This window comes from Castor canadensis, chromosome 7, assembly GCF_047511655.1.
Source record: "Castor canadensis chromosome 7, mCasCan1.hap1v2, whole genome shotgun sequence".
Classification (NCBI taxonomy): domain Eukaryota; kingdom Metazoa; phylum Chordata; class Mammalia; order Rodentia; family Castoridae; genus Castor; species Castor canadensis.
This window is the reverse complement of record NC_133392.1, coordinates 17,908,663-17,930,217: the sequence shown is the minus strand read 5'-3', so window position 1 is coordinate 17,930,217 and position 21,555 is coordinate 17,908,663. Positions and strand designations below refer to the sequence as shown.

Sequence of the window (21,555 nt, the reverse complement as noted above, 5' to 3'; positions counted from 1 at the left end):
CTAATTTCAGGATTTTCCAAATTACTTTCCAGTGTTGGTTTCTAATTTAGTCCTGTTGTGACTAGAGAACATACATCCATTATTTCAATTCTTTTTAACTTATTGACACTTATTTTCTGACCTACATGTGGTCACATAGGTCAATATTCCACATGCTGGGGAATATTGCATGTGCTTTTGGGAAGAATGTATATTCTGCAGTTATCAGTGATGTATTTTATAAATATTGGTTAGATCAAGTTGGTTGATAGTGTTGAAGTCTTCTACAGCCTTATTAATTTTTTATCTAGATATTATATCAGTTATTAAGAACAGGCTATTGAGATCTACAAGTGAACTCTTTCTCTTTTCTTTTGACAGTTTTTCTTCATATATTTTGAGACCTGGTTGTTAGGTGTGTATATATTAATTGCCATTTCTTCCCGATGCATTGATCTTTTTTAATAATAAAATGTGTGTCTTGATCTTTGAGAATATTTCTCATCTTAAAGCCCATGTGTCTTTCATTGTTTTGCTTTTTGGGTTTTGGTTTTTGTTTTTGTTTTGAGATAGAGTCTCCATATGTTGCCCAGTCTGGTCTTGATCTCCTGAGCTCACATGATCATCCTGTCTCAACTCTGGAATAGTTGGGACTACAGGTGCATGCCACAATTCCTGAATCTTGTTTTAATATCTGTGTCTGATATTAATATAAACACTCCAGCCCCCTTATGGTTGCCGTTTGTATGGTATCTTTTAATGTTCAATATGTCTGTGCTTTCAAATGTGACATGTATCTTGCATGGACAGTACAAAGTAGGAATTTTTTTTTATCATATCTGACCTCTACTGTTTGAGTAGAGCATCTAATGTGATTTTTACCTTGTTATATTTATGCTTGCCATCTTTATTTTCTATATGCCTTATGCCTTTTTTTTGTTTCTCTTGTTTCTTCTTTTTTCTACACAGATTTTTGTGTGTGTGTACCATTTTAATTCATCTGTTCATTTCATTAGTACCATTTTGTTGTAATTTTCTTATTTTATGCTCTGTGAATTACAGTATGTATCCCAACTTTCCATTATGTACTTTGGGTAAATATTGGCTTCATTTTAATAAAGCAGCAACTTTATTTCAATATAGCCAGTTTCTTCCATCTTTCTTTGTACTCTGATCATCATATCTATAAACCCAACAATACAGAATTGTAATTACTGCTTATGTAATCTAATGGTGTCTAAATTACTTAAGGGAAGAAAAGAGAAAATACATTTATATAGTTTATTATATTTACCACTTCTGATATTCTTCATTTTTTTCCTGTAGATTTGCATTCCCATCTAAGTATCATTTCCTTTGGTCCTGAAGTACATTAGTATTTCTTATAAAATCAGTCTGGTCACAAAAAGTTCTCTCATTCCTTATTATCCAGGAAGGTCTTTGTGCCTTCATTTTTCAAGAGCAGTATTGCTAAACATCGAATTCTTGGTTGACAGGTTACCCCCACACACCCACTCTTTCCAGCACTTTGACCATGTCATTCTACTGTCTTCTCCTCCGTTGTTTCTGATGAGACGTCAGTCATTAATCACATTGATTTTTGCCTATACATGATGAGTTTACTGCTTTCATGATTTCTTCCTTCAGCCATTTTTTTCTATAAATACATTTTTCTGCCAGTTTCTCTTCGTTCTCCTTCTTGGACTCCATTATACATCTGTTGGTATGGTTGATATTGTCACAGAGATCTTTGAGGCTCTCTCCATTTTTTTTTCTTTTCTTCAGATTGGATAATTTCTTTTCACAAACATTCAAGTTCACTAATGCATCTTTGTTTCATTTATTGCACTTTTCAGCTCCTAAGTTTCCATTTAGCTCTTTTTTATAGTTCTCTTTCTCTGTTGAGATTCACTGTTGTTAAGGAATTGTCATAATTTCTTTTAATTCTATAAACACAGCTTCCTTTAATTCTTTGCACATAAATCCGATAGCTGCCTTGAAGTCTCTATCTGTTAAATCTGATATCCCCATCACCTAGAATCAGTTTCTACTGCCTCTTTTTTCCCTTAATATCAATTACAGTTTTCTTTTTCTTCTTTTTCATTTGTTTTCTTTCTTTCTTTCATTCTTTGTCATGTGCTAATTTTTGTTGAAAACTGGACATTTTAGCTAATATATTGTAAGGAGTCAGGATTCTTACATTTTTAAGTCTGCTCAGTCTGCTAAACTGTTGCTTTTTTTCCCAATTCTTATCTTTATTTTATGAGCTTTGTGTGCATAGTTAGTGGTCAGCCAGTGACTGGGCAAAGATTGTGCTTAAAAGCCTCAATCCCATAAGGCTCCCACTTTTGCCAAGTGATCTGTGTGTGGATCAAGGAGCACATCCAAAGATTAGCCAGCTCTCAAGTCAGCCTTGACTGGGGCTTTTCACTAGCTCTCTCTCGTCTCATCTCCCCTCACGTATCATATTTTGCCGGTCAATAGGAAATGTATAGAGGGCCTGGCTAGCACTTCTCTGGCTCTGTTACCTCCAGAATCTCCCATTATATTATTGGTTGGTCTGTCATTCACTGCAACCCTAGGCTAGCAGAGCGGTGGGTATGTTCTATTCATTTTCCCACTGAGTTTGCCACTTTTACTAACAATGCTGCTGAGCTTAGGTTTTATACTTTGTCTAGATCAGATCACCCTCCTTGGCAGGCCCTACCTGGTAAAAGCACCATTCTAGCCAATTAAACTAAGGGGCAGGGTAGGGATGTTCTTACCCAAAGTTCTGCCAGTTTCCTATGAATAAACACTTCTTGATTTGTTTTTTGAGAACCCTGAAAGAGTTTTCAGGGCCTGAGGTGCCCCCAGATTGAGTACCCGTCAAGTCCACAGATGTCTATCCCCCTCATTCTACCACTGTGTTGGCCTGCAGTAGCCACGTCTGCATGTGTTCCCATCAGCATCCAATCCAGGGTAGCACTTTGCCCATTAGCTGACCCAAGGGCAACAGGTGGGACCTGTTTTTGGCAGAACTCTGTAAGAAAGCTGCCCTAATCATCAACTTGTTTCACTTTCATTTCTCTCTGCCGTTTGGGAAGACATTATAGATAGTATCAGGCCCAACAAAAGGTACATTGTGCTGTTGTTTTCAGTTTTTTGTCTGGACAGAGACTAAGCACTTGGATATTAGAAATACCTACTACGAAAAATAAGAAAGACATGTTCAGTGGAAGGCCAGAGGGGGTAGCACTGCTTGTTCACTTTCTCCCTGTATGTTCTTTTTTTAAAAAAGAAAAAGTTGAAACCCCACCACCCACTCATCAGGTGATTGGAGACTATAGTTGTAAAAATGTGCTTCAGGCAGAAGTTCTAAAAAATCCCAGAAAAGTGTTGAAAACATCTCTAAACAAGGTATTTTTCTTCTGCACCTTTCTTGCTAAAGGTCCCAATTGCTGCCAAGAAAACTAGTGAGAATGTTAGCTGCCAAATAAAAAATTTATGACAGCGTTTGGCAAAGGACTATCTTACTGCTTGTTTTATACATTTCCACAAGGCACTTGAAGGCAGCCTCTCCTTTTGCTTCTCCCCACCTCCCCCCACTTTGGGTACGTAAACCTTACTGATCACTGTTCTGAGTCTGTTCTCTAATGAAAGAGCAAACTCCTATAAAGTAGGATTAAGCAATGTAACTTTTCTCTCCTTCAGTGACCTCTAAAAATGTGAGGAAACTGCTTTCAAGTATGATGTGCTGCATAGAGAAGAGACTGGGACTGTTTGTTTAGAATAAACACATTCTTAGGAACAGGATAAGAGCCTTTCCATTAACAGGTGTAGATTCGTAACAATAGAAGAAATCTTAGAAATCCCCTGATCTGGGCACACCTCAACATCTTTGCAGATAAGGAAATGGAGGTCCAGGAGCAGAAAGTATTCTAACTAAGGTCATACAGCCAGGCAGTAGCCCACCTGGGACCAGAACCTAGCTCTCATCTGGGTGCCACATTACCTCCCACTCTACACCACAACTCATTACTGCTGCGTTTGTTGGAATTCCGCGCACACACACCTGGGGCGTGTTTGATATGCCTTAGAGTTCTGGACTCTTCTGCCTTCTGAAAACTGAAACATTCGCTTCTCTTTGCAAAAATCTCACATGGTGAACCTGAATCTAAGTAGGACAATGACGCTACTGAGATGGGATAGTCCGCCAATCAGTTACATCCTCATGGCTGGTCAGTAAGGTTTGCATGAGTAATTAAAAGGGAAAGTGGTGGGTCTGTATTCAGAAGAGGTTTTTTGTTTTTTTTTTTTTAATTGAATTGATAGTAATTTAGTTAAAATGTTCAGTAATTAATGTTGATAGTAGTAATTCCATAGACTGGTAGACACCCTGAAATACTTTGCTTGCCTGTGTAACACAGCAACGTTATCTGTCTGCATCTTTTCAAGACAGCTATGAGATGATGCCTTTAGTTGTGAACTAGAGCTCCGTAACACATATTTCATCATTCTGACTTTCTGACTTACTCAAAAGCCCACGCTGCACCCTGTTTCTTGCCTGGCTTAGGTCTGTAAGTATCTTCAGTTTTCGTCACACACTCAGTGATGTGAGGGTCCAAGGCCAGACTGCAGCTGCCTTTGCTCTGGCTGTGTTAAGGAAGTGAGTGTTATTTGATATAAAATATTGCAGACAGACCAAGAGTAAGCGGATTATTTCAGACAGCATTAGGAGGTAACTGGAGGAAGATTAGCTCGACATGAGGCAGCTATCACAAGCAAATTAGAAAACCTCCCCAATTAGTAGAAGAAACCTGGATCTGTGCTGTTTGTGATCTTCTGCTGAAAGGCAAAGTGTCGATGTTACGGACTCCGGTCTTGATTTGAGTTGAAATGTTGGCATCTCCTATCAGTGCACGTTAGCATCTGAGGCTGTGTACTGGCCTCATAAATGAAGCAAATCCCTGTTCTCCTCAATGCTAAGTAGCCCCCATTCTAAGGCTGCATACACTGGGTAATGTTTTGCTTGGCCCTAGAATAATCTCTAGGGCATACTGTAATGTTTCTATGCTGGGGATATTTGACATGACTACAACGTACTATACTTAATCTCTCTTTTGTTTGTCTCGCAAAACATGTATCGTGCTGAAGTCATAAAAATGAAGTGTGCAAAATGCCAGATGCTACAAATACAATCAGATACTTAAAAAATAGCTTCGTTGGTGGCACTGCTTGAAATCTGAACTGGGCCTTGTTTTTACAAACAGGGTGGCACTTTTCTGTTAAGCTACTGATTGTGTGCTCTAATAGGAGGCACAGCTCTGCTTCTGAGGTCCAGTCATTTTACATTTCAAGTACATCTTTCTAATTTCTATTTTACATTTATATATGTTTTTCTTTCAATAGCAGTTGGGATCATAATGTACATACTAATTGCAACTTTAATTTTTGCCTAATTTATTATGGACAAGAAGATTGGTCTTAATGATGACTAGTATATAATCATATCTATTACACTTTCTGAATCATCAAGAACAAATTTTTTACTGGATGTGGTGTCACACACCTGTAATCACAGCACTTGGGGATCACAAGTTTGAGGCCAACCTGGGTTACAGAGTGAGACCCTGTCTCAAAAAAAAAAAATCAATGTCGTTATAGTATAGTTAATTTAATGTAGTAGTAATTTTTTTAATTATCAGCACCTAAATGACTTTTTCAGCAACTCTCAACTCACCAATATTACATGAAATGTTATATCACTAGATCCCTGTGAACAGAACATTGAATTTTCTCTGTTTTCACATGTGTGATCAAATTCAAGTATCACAGGAACCTGTGAGGTACAGAAAAGGACAGCTGTTGGTATCCCTGACTTTCTTCATAAATGCAGAGACTCACCTGGTATGACAGCACTTGCAGCAAGAGCTGAAAAGCAGGATGCCTGTGATTGCACCGCACAGGGGCTTTGAAATCAGATCTGATTTTAGGTAGAACCGTCTGTGTTAGGATGTTGTGATGCTGGGCGATTTAACCCTTAAGCCTCAGCTTTCTCCTCTGAAAAATGGGAACACTGATGCTTTTGTCAGATTTGTGATGAGAATTAGACAAAAAGAGTTTGTGTAAAGGACTTAGGATAGTAGGAGGCACAAAAAAATTATTTTTACCACTGGTTTTCTTTTTCCTACATATTTCCTTTTTTACAACATTGTAAATAAATCTATTATCTTTCTTTTTCCAATTTACTCAATTCTTACCATTATTTTGAACAGTCATTATAATGTATGTATAGTATACATTAATTCAAGAAAATGTAAGAATATGTAGAGACAGAAAAGAAAAAAAAAAAAAAGCACCCACCATCCAAATACAACCACTGTTAACACTTGCCTGCTCCTTCCCGTCTTTTTTCCTTTTTGTGCAAGGGCTTGCCATTTGATTTTAGACATATCAACCAGTATTCTGAATGAATGGAGCATAGACTTTTGTTAAGGCCTGTGTTTTAGAGAATTTTCATGGCTCCACACTCTGCTCTTGCTTTCCAATTATAAAAGAGAAGCCCACTTTCATCACCAGGAAAACAATATGGGAGGTCAGGGGTGGTTATGGCCATGGGAGGAGGGATATAAGAAGGTCTCAAGAACCTTAGGTGTGGACTGGGGGTGTTGCTCGGTGGTAGAGCAGTACCCTAGCATGAATGAAACCCTGGATTTAATAATCCCCAGCACCACACACCCACACACAATGGTGAGCTCCTAACCCACTGATCCTGTGGCCTGGGTACAATTCAAGTAACAGCCCAGCCCTTCACAAACCCACGTCTCTATCAGGCCCCAGGTCAGCTTCGTCACCCAGGCACAGGCAACTCCTTGAAAGAATTATTATACTTCATACCTTCCACCACTGGGAAGAAATAGTCTTCATGGGCCCTTAAAGGTTGTTCTGTTCAGGCTGAAAGGGAAATTTCTACAGCCAAGCACCTCCTGCCAGCTAATTTGATAGTTCTCTATCAAGTAAACCATTAGTGAATACCTTGATCCTTTTTTTTAACTTTCTATTTTTGCAGTTCCACCTTGGCTATACCCAAGATTTCTCTGAACCAGTTGGGCAAAATTGATTTTTATTAGTTCCACTGGCCTTGTGGAAAATTATCTCATGAACTGGTTTTTATAGGAAGACTCAAAGCAGAGCACAGGGTAAAAAATAAGCCTATAGCAGTCAAAACTGTTGTCTGAAATGTCTTCAGACTGGAAGGCTGAATTTATTGCACAAAACAAGTACTAGCGAGGCGGAGGTGTGCACTCCTGCTCATTATCACTGGAAAGGGGAACCAAAAAGCCGAGTAAAAAAATTAAATTTTAATAATGCCAGTGATATTTTCTAAATCTTTCCTGACAGAAAGATTCTCATTATTTTTATCTGTCTCCAAGTTGGTTCCTTTAGAGCCATCTCAGAGATGGCCTCAGCTATGATTGTTTTCCAGGCTTTAAAGCAACTGAAAAGCCAAATATATACTGAGAGAAATATACTTGAGATTGTTCAAGGAAGGGCCATGACCATGCTAACATTTTGGCTAGCATATTTGCAGCCAACATTTGCTGGGACTACCTTCAGCTTTCACAGAGAGATTCTGTATTAAGACAATTGTTGTAAACCCCCAAACAAAGGGGATCTACCATACACTGAGCTGACCCAGGCACCCCATCCCATCCCCCTGGAGTCCCAGTTTGAATGAGTTCTAGAAAAAGTCCATGCTGGTGGTGAAAGGAGATTTGAGAAAAAAGTGGACATAGCCTGTTATCTTGATAAATGTGAAAACTGTAGTCCAAGTATCCCATGGTAGAGAATTGTTTGGGATATGAAGGAAACTAAGGTCTCAGTCATTAAAGTAGCCAACCCATAACTGTGGGGAACTTTTTTTATTTTATCTCATTAGTACCTTTGTCCCAAAAAGACTTAGAGCAATTCAATTTACCAAAATTTATGCAACACAATAATAATGTATTTGTACAAAATGAAGGCAGGACTGAGGCCAGTACCCATGCTGAAATGGTCTGTGCGTTTATCAGAAGTGAACTACAAAATTTATTTCTAGGCATCTGGCAGCTGACTTGGAGAAGAAGATGGGTTCAGCCATAGGAGTCAATACCCACAGATTTTTAAACACACACGTACACAGAGTTCTTTCTCCTACCCTGATGAGAGAACAATTTCCCATTGGATCTCTTCACAGGGACACTTGCTGTGCAAGGTATTAAACAGTCTTCAAGAACAACCTTACAGGAGACACCTTACAGCTCCTGCCCTTCTGTGAGCAGATACTACCGAGCCAGGCCAGCTGAACACACATTCTGCCAACAATGTGCAAGTGCAGGTATAGACTTCCCAGGTTCAGGCTCCAGAGAGATTCTAGCATCTCCAGGAAGCAAGGGAGACCCCAGGTTCCCCCCAGGTCCTCGGGCTCCTCAGCCAACACTGTTTCTTTCAGCTGGACTTACAACAACTCAGCAGCAGGAGAGTTTGTGCCAGCCACCCAGAGTGGATCCACCTTACAGTGGTAATTACGAGCCATCTTGTTGCCTAATAGCCAGTGGGGGTCAGACTTCATTGTCCATCGTGAAAATTAAGGTCAGGAAGCCTGGGTTGGTGCCTCCAAAAAATGATAGTAAAGGATGGTTCCTTTGCAAGATGTAGGCTGCCTTTTGACTCAACTGCTATAAAGAGCCCTCCTGATTTATGACTAGTTTTCTTACTCATTGCAGTATGTAAAGGACCCAAGAGAGTGTTCAAAGGCCTCCCTCCTTCTGTCAGCTTTTCTAATTTATCTTTATCAGATCCACAGATTTGGTACTGAGCATCCATCCTCAGGGTGCCTGCATCTCTTATATTTACTACCATTTTAGAGATGGGAAAACTGAGGCATGTATACTTGCCTTCCCAAGATCCCTAAACAGATTGTGGGTATAACAATCCTACAAACCTCTCTTCACCACTCGCCCTGATAGAGACCTCTTAAGCTTCCTGTTACAGGCAGGCCCATGGACTTTTAATACATTGCATATAAGATGTATGCCTTTCTCCATGGAAAGCACCATCCGGGCTTCTCCAGCTGCAGACTGTCTGAAGAAGGGGAGGGGCATTGCAGATGTGCAGTGCAGCCCTGACCTTTGTTAGCACTTCTTGTGACCTTGTGAACGTCTGCGAAGGCACGCACAAGCTGGTTTGTGACTCGTGTTGACCTCTCCCTGGCCTTTGACCCCGTGGTTAGGAAAGGGTTATGGGCTAAGTTGGATGCTCTTGATGTAGACCTGGTTATTGATGCCCACACAAAGGCTGCACCTCAGATTTCCAAAAGTCACAACAGGGCCACCATGGCTGGGCTTCCCATCTTCAGGAAGGCAAAGCAGTGATGCCTGCCCCAGACCTCCTCCCCTTCAGTAATTTGTTCTCAGTAATAGTCAGAGGTTACAGACTAGGCCCACAGTCTGAGTCTGCCCTGCAGATGTGTTTTGCTTGGCCACTCAGTGTTTTGGAAAGCTTGACTTAGTTGCCAATGTTTCAAACATGGGAGATTTTGTAGAGAGAAAACTATTTCTGGTTTCTCGTGGCAAATCAGAAGATCTTGAGCTCTGAGTCCCAGCATCAGTCAGGAGCAGCTCCATTAGGAAAAAGGCAGGCACTCCAGTCCTCCCAGGCTGCTCTCCTGCTGTGTGAAGCCCTCAGGCCAGATCTTCCTACCCTTACAGGACTTCCTTCCTTGGATAGGGAAGAAGAATACCTATTCCTAGGCCAGTGGGTGACATAGTCTCATGTGCACAGACCCTGGGGCCCTGCTGTCTAGTGGCTATGCCGCCCCACCCAAAGAACTGGGTCACCCATTCTGCTTATCAATAATGAACCTTCCTGGAAGGTGGCCTTCCCTGGGGTTCATCTGCTTAGAATGCATTGATGCTGCTTTGGGGGCTGTGAGATCAAGTCAAGACTGTGAAGGACCCATCACAAGTACAGGGCTCCAGGGACTGTTTTGGGAAGATTGGTGAATAATAATAGTAACAGACTAATAGTAGTTATTACAGTTACTCATTGAGCTGTTACTATTGCTAAACACTGATCAAATTACTTCATATTGTGTTAATTCGTTGATTTATTAATGTAATTCTTTAACAGACTACTGCAATTAATTGCCCATTTACCAAGAAGGTAACCCAAATATAGGCTGTTTGGAACTCGCAGACTCCAGATATTGGTACTATTTTTATTATTAATGAAGGATTGACCACTTTTTATTTTGCAAAGTAAGAACGTAATCTCCAGTGATAGTGTGTTTCCAATGTCCAAGTAAGGCCATCAGGAAAATCCTTGCCATCTGCTATCACCATCATACCATGAAATAAAGAACCTTTCACACTACAGCAGTCAAAAGGACAGAATCTCAGAGAAGTCATGAAATCACTTGTCCAGTGTTTCATAGCTGGTATGCAGCAGACCTTGAACTTGAACCCAGGCAGACTGGCTCCCAAGATGAGGCTGGTGGTCACCCTCCACCCGATGTGGTCCCTGGCTTCTCTGTAGTCTGAAGAGGGTGAGGGGCCCTCAGTCAGAGAGCACAGGTGTTACCAATTCAGAAGGGCAAGAAAGTTGCTTCTCAGTAAAGGGTCAGGATCCAGCAGCCAGTAGGGAGTCCTCCAGGCAGATGCTCCCAAGACACAGAGCAAGAGCTGGGGGAGTTTGAGAAGTACCTAAGCTGGGGGGTAGGGAGGGGCTCATCCCATCCCAGACACCCGTGACACTCTGCCCTGGACTTACAGTTTTGCCACAGCCACCCTGGGAGTGGGCCTTGCCTTCTCCCTGGGTGGGCCTGAGCCATCAAATCTGGGCCCTAATAAATAAGGATCACTATGAATATTAAATGAGATCATGTATGCAATCATATCCCAGCCCAGGAAAAGATACTTCCTTCTTAAGACTGTCTTGAAGCGATATTGCCCTCCCACAGACCAAGCTGAGAATACCTTTTTACCATTTCCTGGATGGGAAAACTCAAGAACAGAGACTTTCAATCCTTTCCCATGATCACACAGTGAACCTAGCCAGTTCTCCCCCTTGATTTTCTTTTCTGTCTAGCACTCCGTTCCACCAGGTTCACTAAATTAAACCTTTAGCACACCTGAAATCTTTCTATAATATCTGCTCACCACTGTAAGTGATGCAGAAGTAATTTAAAAATTGTGTGGTACAAAGTCATTGGCAGCCTCCAGAGAATGACTGCCATTCTCTCCATCCCCAGCCCTTAGGTCATCATGTATGTACCTAGAAAAGACAAATTAAGCTCTTTAAAAGGCTGAAAAGACACAGCCAATGTGCTAGGGATTGGAAACAGCTAATAAAACACACTATGGAATAAAAGCATGCTCTGGAATATTATCTTAATAATTCGCTGTGTATTTGCATTAGGCATTAAATAAAGACTTGGTTGGCTTTGGTTAACTAGTATACCATAGTACAGGTTGAGCATCCTTAATCCGAAATGCTCTGAAACTTGAATGCCAACACTCAAAAGTTTCAATTTTTCAGAGTATTGGGATTTTCCGGTTAGGGATGCTCAACCAGTAAAATCTATGTAAATATTCAAAATTCTGAAACACTTCTGGTTCCAAGCATTTTGCACAAGGGATGCTCAACTTGTACCAACAGAAATAAACTTTCACGCCCAATTATTATACCTGGGAGAAGAATATAAAGATGAAGACGTCAAAAACATTCTTTAAAGAAGCAAAGGAGAATTGGGTAGAGAACATAGACTGGTGGGTTATTGTGATAACTGATGTGTGTGCCCTGCAATGGGAAGATGAGGCTGGGGAGGTAGATTAGGGCCTGGGGACCTCCTTAAAAAGGGCCATGGTAACAAGCTTTCCCTCCTAGGTTTGTGATGAGGGGTCAGTGAACCACAAGGCATGAAATACAGGACAGTTGGGCCCCACGTGATTAATATGAGTTCCAGTTGGTGCAGCCGTCATCATTGTAGTGCGTGTTGTTGCTGCCATTGCCATGGGCACCATGCTGGAGGGGCCCTGAGGTCTCACCGAAGAGGAGAGCCAAGTGGGATTTTCCAACTCCAAGTTCATAGGCTTTCAGATTTCTTACATTGTGACTTTATGGTGGTGTGTTGTGTTGTGTTGTGTTGTGTTGTGTTGTGTTGTGTTGTGTTATTGAGACAGGGTCTTGCTATATAACCCAGGTTGGTCTTAAAATCACTGTGGAGCCCAAGCCTCCACTCTCTGAGCATTGAGATTACACACATGTACCACCACATCCAGCAGGGACTTTTTTTTTTTAATGGGGGACTAATGGCAGATTGTTCATGTTTTATTTTGATAAGTAAGAGAGAGTAATTTCCAAGGACAGAGTACATTTCTCATGTGCAAGTAAGGAAACTGGAGAAAAAAAAATCTGCCATCTACTGTCCCCATCACTTCATAAAATAAAGGACACTTTAACACTAAAACAGTGGAAAGGATGTAGTCTCAGAGAAGAGGGTGTCCTTTAAATTGAGTAATCTATCTTGGTTTCATGAAAAAGATACCTTCTCTGTCCCCTGCTTTTCTCACTCAGCCTCAGCCTGAAATTTGGGACCCACTGTTCCTAGTCATCCCATGCCTCCTCTTCATGTCCTACACAGACAGGATTGGGTTGGGCCCAGTAAGAGTTGGAGGCCACCAATGGCTTCCACTTGCCATCATGTGCTGACACCATGAGTGACACTGGCCACTACGATAACAATGAGTGTCCCAGTAATGTAAGAATAGGCTGGGGCCAGAAGACCTGGCCATGCCCTAAACAGTTGACCTTGGGCACATCCCTTTTTTCAGGGCCTCTCCTCAACTCTCACCTGCAGAATCTAGACTTGGGCCTGAATACCTTTCCCATCTCTCAGTCTGCAAGCCTGTGAGAGATTAAGTATACCTTGCATTTCTAGAGCATCTTTATTTAATTCTCTTCAAGTTCTTTCCAAGTCCTTTGATGGAAGCGAGCTGCCTTGATCCTATCTGAAAGTGGTAGCCAGCAAAGCTGCTCTCCAGGCCTCCTGTGGTCGCTGAGTCCATATTTAAGAATGGCAATGGCCGTGGTGCCCAGGCAGCAATCTGATGTACACACTTGGCAACGCAGAGTGCAGTGTAGCTACACATCACTGATCAAAACCCCTTGGACTTATCAGTGGGTCTGACAGGTACTTGTTGGCTGCCTTCCCAGGCTGGGGAGGGATCCTGGAGCCAGCCAATGGGACATCCTCCCTTCCCTTTTGATGTTACTGCTACTCACCTTGGAGAGAAGGTTCAGCCCTGCTGGGGAGACTGTCAACGTGAGGCCCAGATAGATAGCAGCCTATGGGAACGAGCAGCTTGGCGGGCCAGGGAAGGCAGCAGCTCCCTGGACTCCTGTCTCTGCCTTCCCTGCCAGCTTCTGCAAGTTTCTCAGGCACCTTTCCAGCCTGGTGACTGGTGCCTTTCACCTTCCATGAAAGTCTCCTTTCACAGAAGTACATGCTGACTGCATGCTTGTAAAGAACTTTGCTTCAGAAAGTGTTTTAAAATCTTTAATGAGTTAATCCTTTTCTTTCTGGAGCAGGAGGAGGGTGTGAGTTGGCTGATATTATTTGAGAAGAAACTGAAACCCAAGTGTCATGGAGTGACTTGCTCAGGTCATCCCAGGCAAACCCAGAATTGTGAGCACAAAAGAAATTGTCCTGAGCCTGGCATTACTTTAATTCTGTCCTTTGTTCTCAGCCTTCTGTCATTGATTGTTCATTGTGACACTACCTGCTTCCACAGGGCAGGAACTCTGAGTTTCCTTTTCTATTCAGAGGAACCAGGCCACATCTGCCAGTACCCATCCATGCTGTGTCATGTCCGGGAACCATGAGCTTCTCCAGTGGAAGATGGCCTGCTTGACAAGTTTGTAGCTTTCAGGCTGACTGGAGTTAGATGGAATCTCAGTGATGTTCTGATTTGCATTTCCTTTATGACTAATGATGTTGAACAATTCTTCATTCATTTATTGGCTATTTGTACTTCATCTTTTGAAAACTGTTCAGTTCATTTGCTTATTTATTAATTGGACTATTTATTCTTTTGGTATTTAATGTTTGGAGCTCTTTACATATTCTGGATATTAATCCTTTATCTGATGAGTAATTGGCAAAGATTTTCTCCCATTCTGTAGGTTTTCTTTTGATTCTGGTAATTGCCCTCTTTGGTGTGCAGAAGCCTTTGTGAGCCAGGGTCTTCACTATGCTGCCCAAGCTGTCCTCAGTCTCCTAGACTCAAAATAATCTCCCACCTCAGCCTCACTGCACCTGCATAAGCATTTTTTTTAATATATCTATGCCAAACTCTGTGTCAGGCTCCAGAGATAAAAAAAGAAAAAAAGACAAAGGAGGTTCAGACTGAAGAAAGTCTACTTTTTACTGGAGAAAACTTCACAGAAACAGAAAATCATAAACCCAGGTGGTTAGCATAGTGATACGTGAGCTGCACAGCAAAATAGGAGAATGAGAGAGGGGCAGGGTCTGGAAGTTCTTCTTGAATGAGGTGGAGAAAGTATGCCATAGATCAAAGACTGGATTTAGGAATCAGGGTGACTCAACCTAAAAGTGCTTTTTGGTCACAAATAATAGAAGAACCACATCAGTCTTGAGAAATGAAGTTAATTTATTTTCTCCTGTGAGTCAAAGTTCAAAGGAAGGGTGGCTTACTACAGAAGTTCGCCTTGTCTTCAGGGATAGGGTTCCATTTCTCTGCTCTCCATGAGTCAGCTTCTTTCCTTGGCTGATTTTCCTCGGGAAATAAAATAGCTGCAGCAGAGCTGGGTCTTAACATTCACCTGCCAAATTGTCCAGAGGACCCAGCATCACCAGCAAAAGTAGAGATTCCATCTGTTGGATTGGCATGAGTCACAATCATGGTCCAATCATTGAGGCCAGGGGCTTGGAGTACACTGTCTAACTACTCCTGGAGTCAAGGCTGGTGTTAGAAACTTGGAATGGAGAGGTGAATGCAGCCAACATGGTATCACTGTACTCAGGAAGCAGAGTGCCTGGCTAGGCTTGCTGAGACCTCATGTGAACATCATCACTCAGCAGCACACAATGGTATTGGTCCCAGCTGGAAGAAACTCCTGATTGTTCGGTGAGATGCATTATGACAAAGTGGATAGAAAAACTTTTGATTCATCAAAAAACAAAAGTATTGGCCCTCATCATTCCTTAGCTTCTGGGATACATGAACTGAGAGTCTCCCTTGGCTTGGTTAGACATGTCGCCTTGTCTGAGGAGGGATAGTAGTGTAGCACTCAGGATAGTTTATGTCATGTCATGCTGTGGTAACAAACAGCCCCCAAATCTCATTGACTCAATACAAATCCACTGTGAATCTAGATTAAGTCCCAAGGCAATTCCTCCAGGAGACAACCGGGCACCTGGTCAGGAATCTCCAAACAGCCTGTAACTGCACTCTCCAGAGCAGGCCAGCCCTCTAAATCAGAACAGCAGGGAAGAGCTAGCAGGTCAGTCAAGCACTGCAGGTCATTCCACCAGCAAATGACACCCTGCACTTTTGCCCACATTTCATTGACCATAGCAAGTCCCCTGGCCACTCTAGCCACCAGGGCCCAGTCACTTCAGTGTGTGCTGGAAGTAGAGGAAAACTGGGTTTTGAGGGCCGCAGGGAGCCCTACAGCAGTGGAATCCCCATGTTCCTCTAGCAGAAGCAGAGAACTGCATCAGGTAGCCGCCTGCCTCCTTCGCTCTGCCTCCTTCGCTTGAACCAGCACTTCTGTGATTCCAGCTGCCACACACAGGAGCTTGTTTCCAGAAGGGGAGGAGCCGGGCAATGGGGAGATTAACCGCTCCCTGGGTTCCACACAGGGATCAGTATTTTCAATAGTACTTTGTGAGTTCAGCCTCAAAGTAAATGGTTAATTCATCTTATATCAACAGCACTGTGATTCATAATGTAAACTTGGAGAATTTTTGATGTTTCAGGCCCGCATTCCTTTTAATTTGGCTCTGCATTCTTTTAAAGCCACAGTGTGCTCACTTAATAGAATGCAGCATGCAAATGCACAAGTTTCTGCCTGGAGGCAATTTAGCCTGGCTGTTTCAATGGATGTCTTCTTTCAAGTGTGTACTCTTTCTTAAATTATTTACTGGGTAAACACACTTTGCATTTTCAAAAGGGAGATTAAGACTGCTTGCTGCAGACCTAGCTGAACATCGAGGCCCCTTGCCCAGAGTTAGGAGCAAGGTACTTTGGGCTGCCCCCAAACTTCCTTCTCCAGCTTGCACACTGGAGCCTCTTGGCCTGGCTTGTTTTTCTGATTCTCTTTCCTTCCCTCCATTCCTTTCTGCTTTGCCCAGAGTAACTGGCTGTGACTGCTCTAGGCTTCTTCACAGATGGGACCAGCTGCTGCCAGCCTTTGTTTCCCCCCTCCCAACTGACTCAGCCCTGTCTACTAAAGTGCCCTAATGACTACTAACTTTTCTGGTCCTTAGACTGCTTAGCCACCTCCTTTTAGGTCCAAAGTTAGGTTGATGGCTAGGCCAGTCAAGCTCACTTACAATCCTCTGTTCCAACTCTTTCTGCCTCTGTTCCCTTTGTCCCAAATATCTGGCAGCATTTGGTTTGGAAGCAAACGCCCCTTCCCACTTATGCCTTCTGCCAGCACACACCTCCCAGTTTCAGGGAGAAGACACAGTGTGCTCTGAGAAGGCATCATCTTTGGGGACTGGTTTCAACTTTTACCTTCAGCCTTCTCTACACAGACCCCCTGACATTTTCCCATTAACTGAATTTGCCCAGATTTCTTCTCCATTCTCCCTTGAAAGAAATGGCCACAGTTGCCAGGGCCTGTGATTTCACTGTCATTCTTTAGACCTTCTGAGTGCCAGCCACTGTGTGGTGTCTGAGACTTTTTAGGTGAATTCTGTGTGGTCCCCACAGGTAGGCCACTTGAAGTGGCAAAGGGGTGGTGACAGCAGAGGGATGGTGAAAGCCAGCAGGCTCTGGAGACACTGAGAATGGGGAAGACTAAGTAGGCAGGCCAGGAAGAGCAAAAGGTTTAGGGATTCTTGTGCATTCATTTTTCCAACTAGGCCTCAGATTAAACAAGTAACACTCACAGTTAATGCTTCATACATTAGCATCCTGGATGCCTTGGGGCCCTCAATCCACAAATAAAATTGTTGTCGCCTAACTACACAAGAGACACACTGCCATAGATTACTTAAGGCAGCATTTAAAAAGTATTTTCATGCTTTTAATCTGTTTCACTGCTGAGTTTCAATTTGGCTAATACCTTTGCAACTCTGAGATGGGTCAGAGTTGCAAAAGATCTGTGGTAAACAGAGATTTTGACAGTACCTTGGGCAAGTGGGATGTATATGGAGTGTCCTGAAGACTTCTGTCCCTTCTGCAGAAAAGGGGAAACATCAATTTGAGTTTTAATTGGAGTCACGAAGTAGCATCATTCAGTGTTCACAATTAGCCTCACTTTAATAGGCTGCAAAGTCCTGTTTTTATTAATTTATTTGGGGAACAGAGAATCTTCCTGCCTCTTCTGTCATCACAGAATTAATGTCAGGGTGCAGACTTTCCAGTGGGGAAGGCAAGAAATAAACGAGACAGATCTTAGCCCAGCCTCGAGTGATAAATGAGGACCAAGCGGACCATTCATCTCCTGCGAGGAAAGTGCACACAGGCACTAAAGCAGTTTTGCGGAAGACCTGTCAGCAAATGTGATCATTTTGTAACCTGTCAGGAGGAGAGGGAGTTGGTCCTGTTAGGGGCCACAGGGGAGTGGGTTGCTCTGATATAACCGCTTCCATCCATCCGTGTAGGTGTGAGGAAAGAGGGTGGATGAGGAAGACTCCGGCTGAAAACACAGCCTGATGTCATACTTCCAGAAACAGACATCCAGATGCTAGAAAAGGCTGCAAACACCTGCGAAGGTTTCTGTGTGAAGATACAAGGCAGGAGCAGGTCCCTGTTCAATTGGAGGCCTGGCTTTGTCCCACCTGGCTCCTCCCCGTGGAAGATCCATGTCCAGAGTCCCATGTCCACAATCAGGCACTTCTTCCACCTGTACCTGCAGAATCATCCTCGGGATAGTCTCAGTCATCATCCTGATGTGATCACTTTTTTTGTCAGGATGGTGGGATGGGGTTGCCATGGGGCTTTAAACCAGGTGGGCAGCTGGCGAGACAGCCAGTCACTCTGGGTTTCTATTTCTGTGTGCTCAGCTAGAGGGAGCAAACGTGGGCGAGGCTGTGTGACTTAGGTTCCCTTTGAAAGTTTCAACAAAGCATTCTGATGCGTGACCTCTTTTCTCCGAATGAGGTAACAAATTATGAAACAACTTCCTCGGAAGCTCTCTGCAGGCATCCGGGAGCGCATGTCTCTGCTTCTCCTTCTGAGGTTGCCTTCAGCAGGGCCGGACCAAGGGGTGAGGATCCCTGGAGGTGCAGGCCCACCCACCAATGCATGCCAGGCACCTTGAAGACTTTGTATCATTTCTCGTTTCCATCTTGTCACACTATGGAGCAAATGTAATGTTTCCTCCTGGTGTGACAGAGCGTGAACCATAGTGACAGGTGACGGTTTCACAGCCAAGGCTGCAAGTTTGACACTTGCTACTTAATCCTGCCCTTTTCTTGCTAAATCTCTCTTTTACTTTTCCCCGGGTATTTTTGTTCAGGTAAGTACCTTACTGACATGTTTCCTTGGAGTCTTTCCTTTTACAGGAAACACCGCAAAAAAATGAGGCTTGTCTCACATTTTAAATTAAAAAGAGAAGCTCACATGGGGCCCTTGATCACTTAAAGAGACTACATGGTACTCAGAGCCTGGAAAGCCATTGATTCATGCAGCTTTGCAGGAAGCGTGCCTCTGAGTGCAATGTGACAGCACTATGGAGTTGTTCCTATAGCCAAAAGCTGTGTGATCACACACACACACACACGCACACACACACACACGCACACAGAGGCAAGCTCCCACCCCACCTTACACGACTGTGGTTTCATTAGCCAAGTTGGCCTTGGATGATCTTTGTCAGAACCCCCCTCCATTTATCTATGTAAGTGTTTCTCTTTTTTCTCTCTCAGAATCATCCAGAACCGCATCCTGCTCGTCATCTTGGGGATCATCGTGGTCATCACCATCCTGACGGCGATCACTTTTTTTGTCAGAAAACACTGATGTATCTGCTCTCCCTTGATAAACAACAACCACGGCTTGTTCTGAGTAATTAAGACAAAATGGTCACATGAATCATTCTTTTGCGCTGACAGGCCCTTGGGTGACCCACCTTCTCCTTCCCCACTGTTTAGCTGAAGTGCAAAGAGTGTAAAAATATTTTCTATTCCTGTTTGCATGTGGGTTGGTTTCCTTTTCTAGGTTGGTCTTCACCCAGATTTGTTTTTTATAGACAAAGGTAAATGTTTGTTTGCCTTTTGGTAATTTCATCTACTGTCCAAAATAGCCTTGGTGACATTCTTTCTTGCCCTGTGGACATGTCAGGGGTCAGGGAATAGGAAAGAGAATGATGAGTCAGTCACAGGAGCTTCTGTTTTTCACATACCTCTCATTGCCAACATGTCCTTTTATCATGTCTGAGTATAAAAATGCAAAGAAAATCAGGGACTAGAGCCAGTGACCAGCTCCGGCAGGCCAGCCCTGTCCCTCCCAGGCCCAATGAATATAGTCAGCCTGCACAAGTGCTTTTATTACAAAGAAAGGTATTTAATGTCACTTGTACAGGAAATTGACTTAGCACTTTCCATGTTTTTCTATTGCATAATTTTTTTAACCCAAGATATTTGTGCTGATCCTGCTCAATATCTACTTTTCACAATGTTGGTTACTGGCTGCAAGAAATATTTCCATGCCTTTCCAAAAATCCCGTGCTCCTCAGAATTTTCTGGTGATGTGAGCTCTGGCACAGTATTTAATTGTGACCTCTCTGTATCCCTGACCTATGTAAGCCTCTCTGTATCCTTTTGTTTTGAATATTTGCTCTGCCAAAGGCAGCCCTTATACATGCAAGAGGTCTGACAAGGTTCTCTGCACATCCATCCCAGTATGTAAAGATAACATGAATATGTCAGAAAGAGCAAGCATGACTCTATCAGTGTGAAATTTCCAGTGTGCTTATAAATATGGGAGTTCTATAGGACGTCCATGAGAAATAAACTTTCTGGAAAATGTCCACTAACAACCTTTCAAAGAATAAGGGATTGCAGAGAGTTACAAAAGGACAACTTGGGTTTTTTCCTAACAAATGTTCGCAAAGCTTTCCTGAATTCACTGTGTATTCAACCCTCTAACATGCGTTGTGATTTGCTTTCCTTTCTTTCTGTCTGAGGTACCCAGGAATTGTGTTCAAAATGAGCTCATTTGTGATTGGGCTTAAAAGTTGCCCAAGCTGAGGTCATTTTCCCACTAGTCATAAAGCAAAATGTGTTTTTCTTAAGACTTCATAGGCACTTACGAGTTCCTACTATCTTTTGAATATAGTTAGAAGCTTTGAACTCTTGAAAAGCAAACCTGTTCTCTTCATAAAATATGCTAACCATTTGTGCTCGTGGATCATGCGAACCCAGCACTCGATTTTTTCCCCAACTCGGAAGAGGACCATTATGGTGTAGAGAGGAAATGCAGAATGCAAAATCCACCAGAGAAATCATACTTAGCAAAACAAGCCAGGGTCTGCATGTGTTCAGATAAATCATTTAGTATTGTGTAAATAAAGCTGCAGCCTTTATGTGAGAGGGAAGGTTGGGATTCTAGCCGAGTGAAATAGGACGGGGAAGGAGCAGGAAACTGTGCTAATTTTCCTCTCAGCAGAAGGGACCCATCTCAGCAAGAATCTGGATTTGCTAAACACAGGAAAGAAACCATTAAAAAGTGAGGAAAGAAACAAACAAATAGCCCCTTCTCCATCTGAAACATGGGATAGTCCTGAAGTGTGCCAACCACTCTGGAGGCTTCCTTCCCAAATGTTGATCGTAGTTGAATGTATGACCGAGTGCTAAGCTGTCATTCCCACCTGCCTCCCATCTACCACTCAGCGGTCTTCCCAAGGCCACCTAGCAGGCAAGGTTGATCTGATCACTTGCACTTGCTGGCTCCTAAATATTTCACTAAAACCTTGTGTTCACACTGAAAGCCAAAGAAATGAGAAAGGAGTGCGTTCGTTACTCACCTTGCAATGACTTTTTCTGCTGAGTTCTATTTCTTTATCAGCTTTTGACTGCAATTTTGCCCCAGTTCAACCCCAGGAGTGGAAAGAATGGGAACAGACAACCATTGGCCTCACAGGGCCATCACATTCCCTCGAGAAAGACGTCCTAGACCAAGCCAAGGAGTTACTGGGGAGGAAACTGATCTGAAGGTCTCCTGGTTGCTGTGGGAGGAACTCTGTGGAACCCCAGGGAAAGCCAAGTGTTTGCCCTCTTTCTCTGCTCTGCTTGGGAAGGAGAAGGTCCATGAATTTGAAATGGGCCATGGATCTGTGGAAGGTTCTAGGTACTTAAGA

The 21,555-nt window shown here is 42.9% G+C and overlaps 1 protein-coding gene across 4 annotated transcripts in view; it reads left to right on the top strand.

The window, feature by feature from the left end:
• Vti1a (vesicle transport through interaction with t-SNAREs 1A) overlaps positions 1-21,195 on the top strand; it is a 345,401-nt gene extending 324,206 nt beyond the window's left edge. For all 4 annotated transcript variants that reach the window (XM_074078312.1, XM_020167024.2, XM_074078311.1 and 1 more), the window contains one exon: positions 19,124-21,195. In XM_074078312.1, the coding sequence (XP_073934413.1) occupies positions 19,124-19,217 (94 nt within the window). In that variant the 3' untranslated portion in view covers positions 19,218-21,195. The remainder of the gene's footprint in view (positions 1-19,123) is intronic.
• Positions 21,196-21,555: the final 360 nt, after the last annotated feature.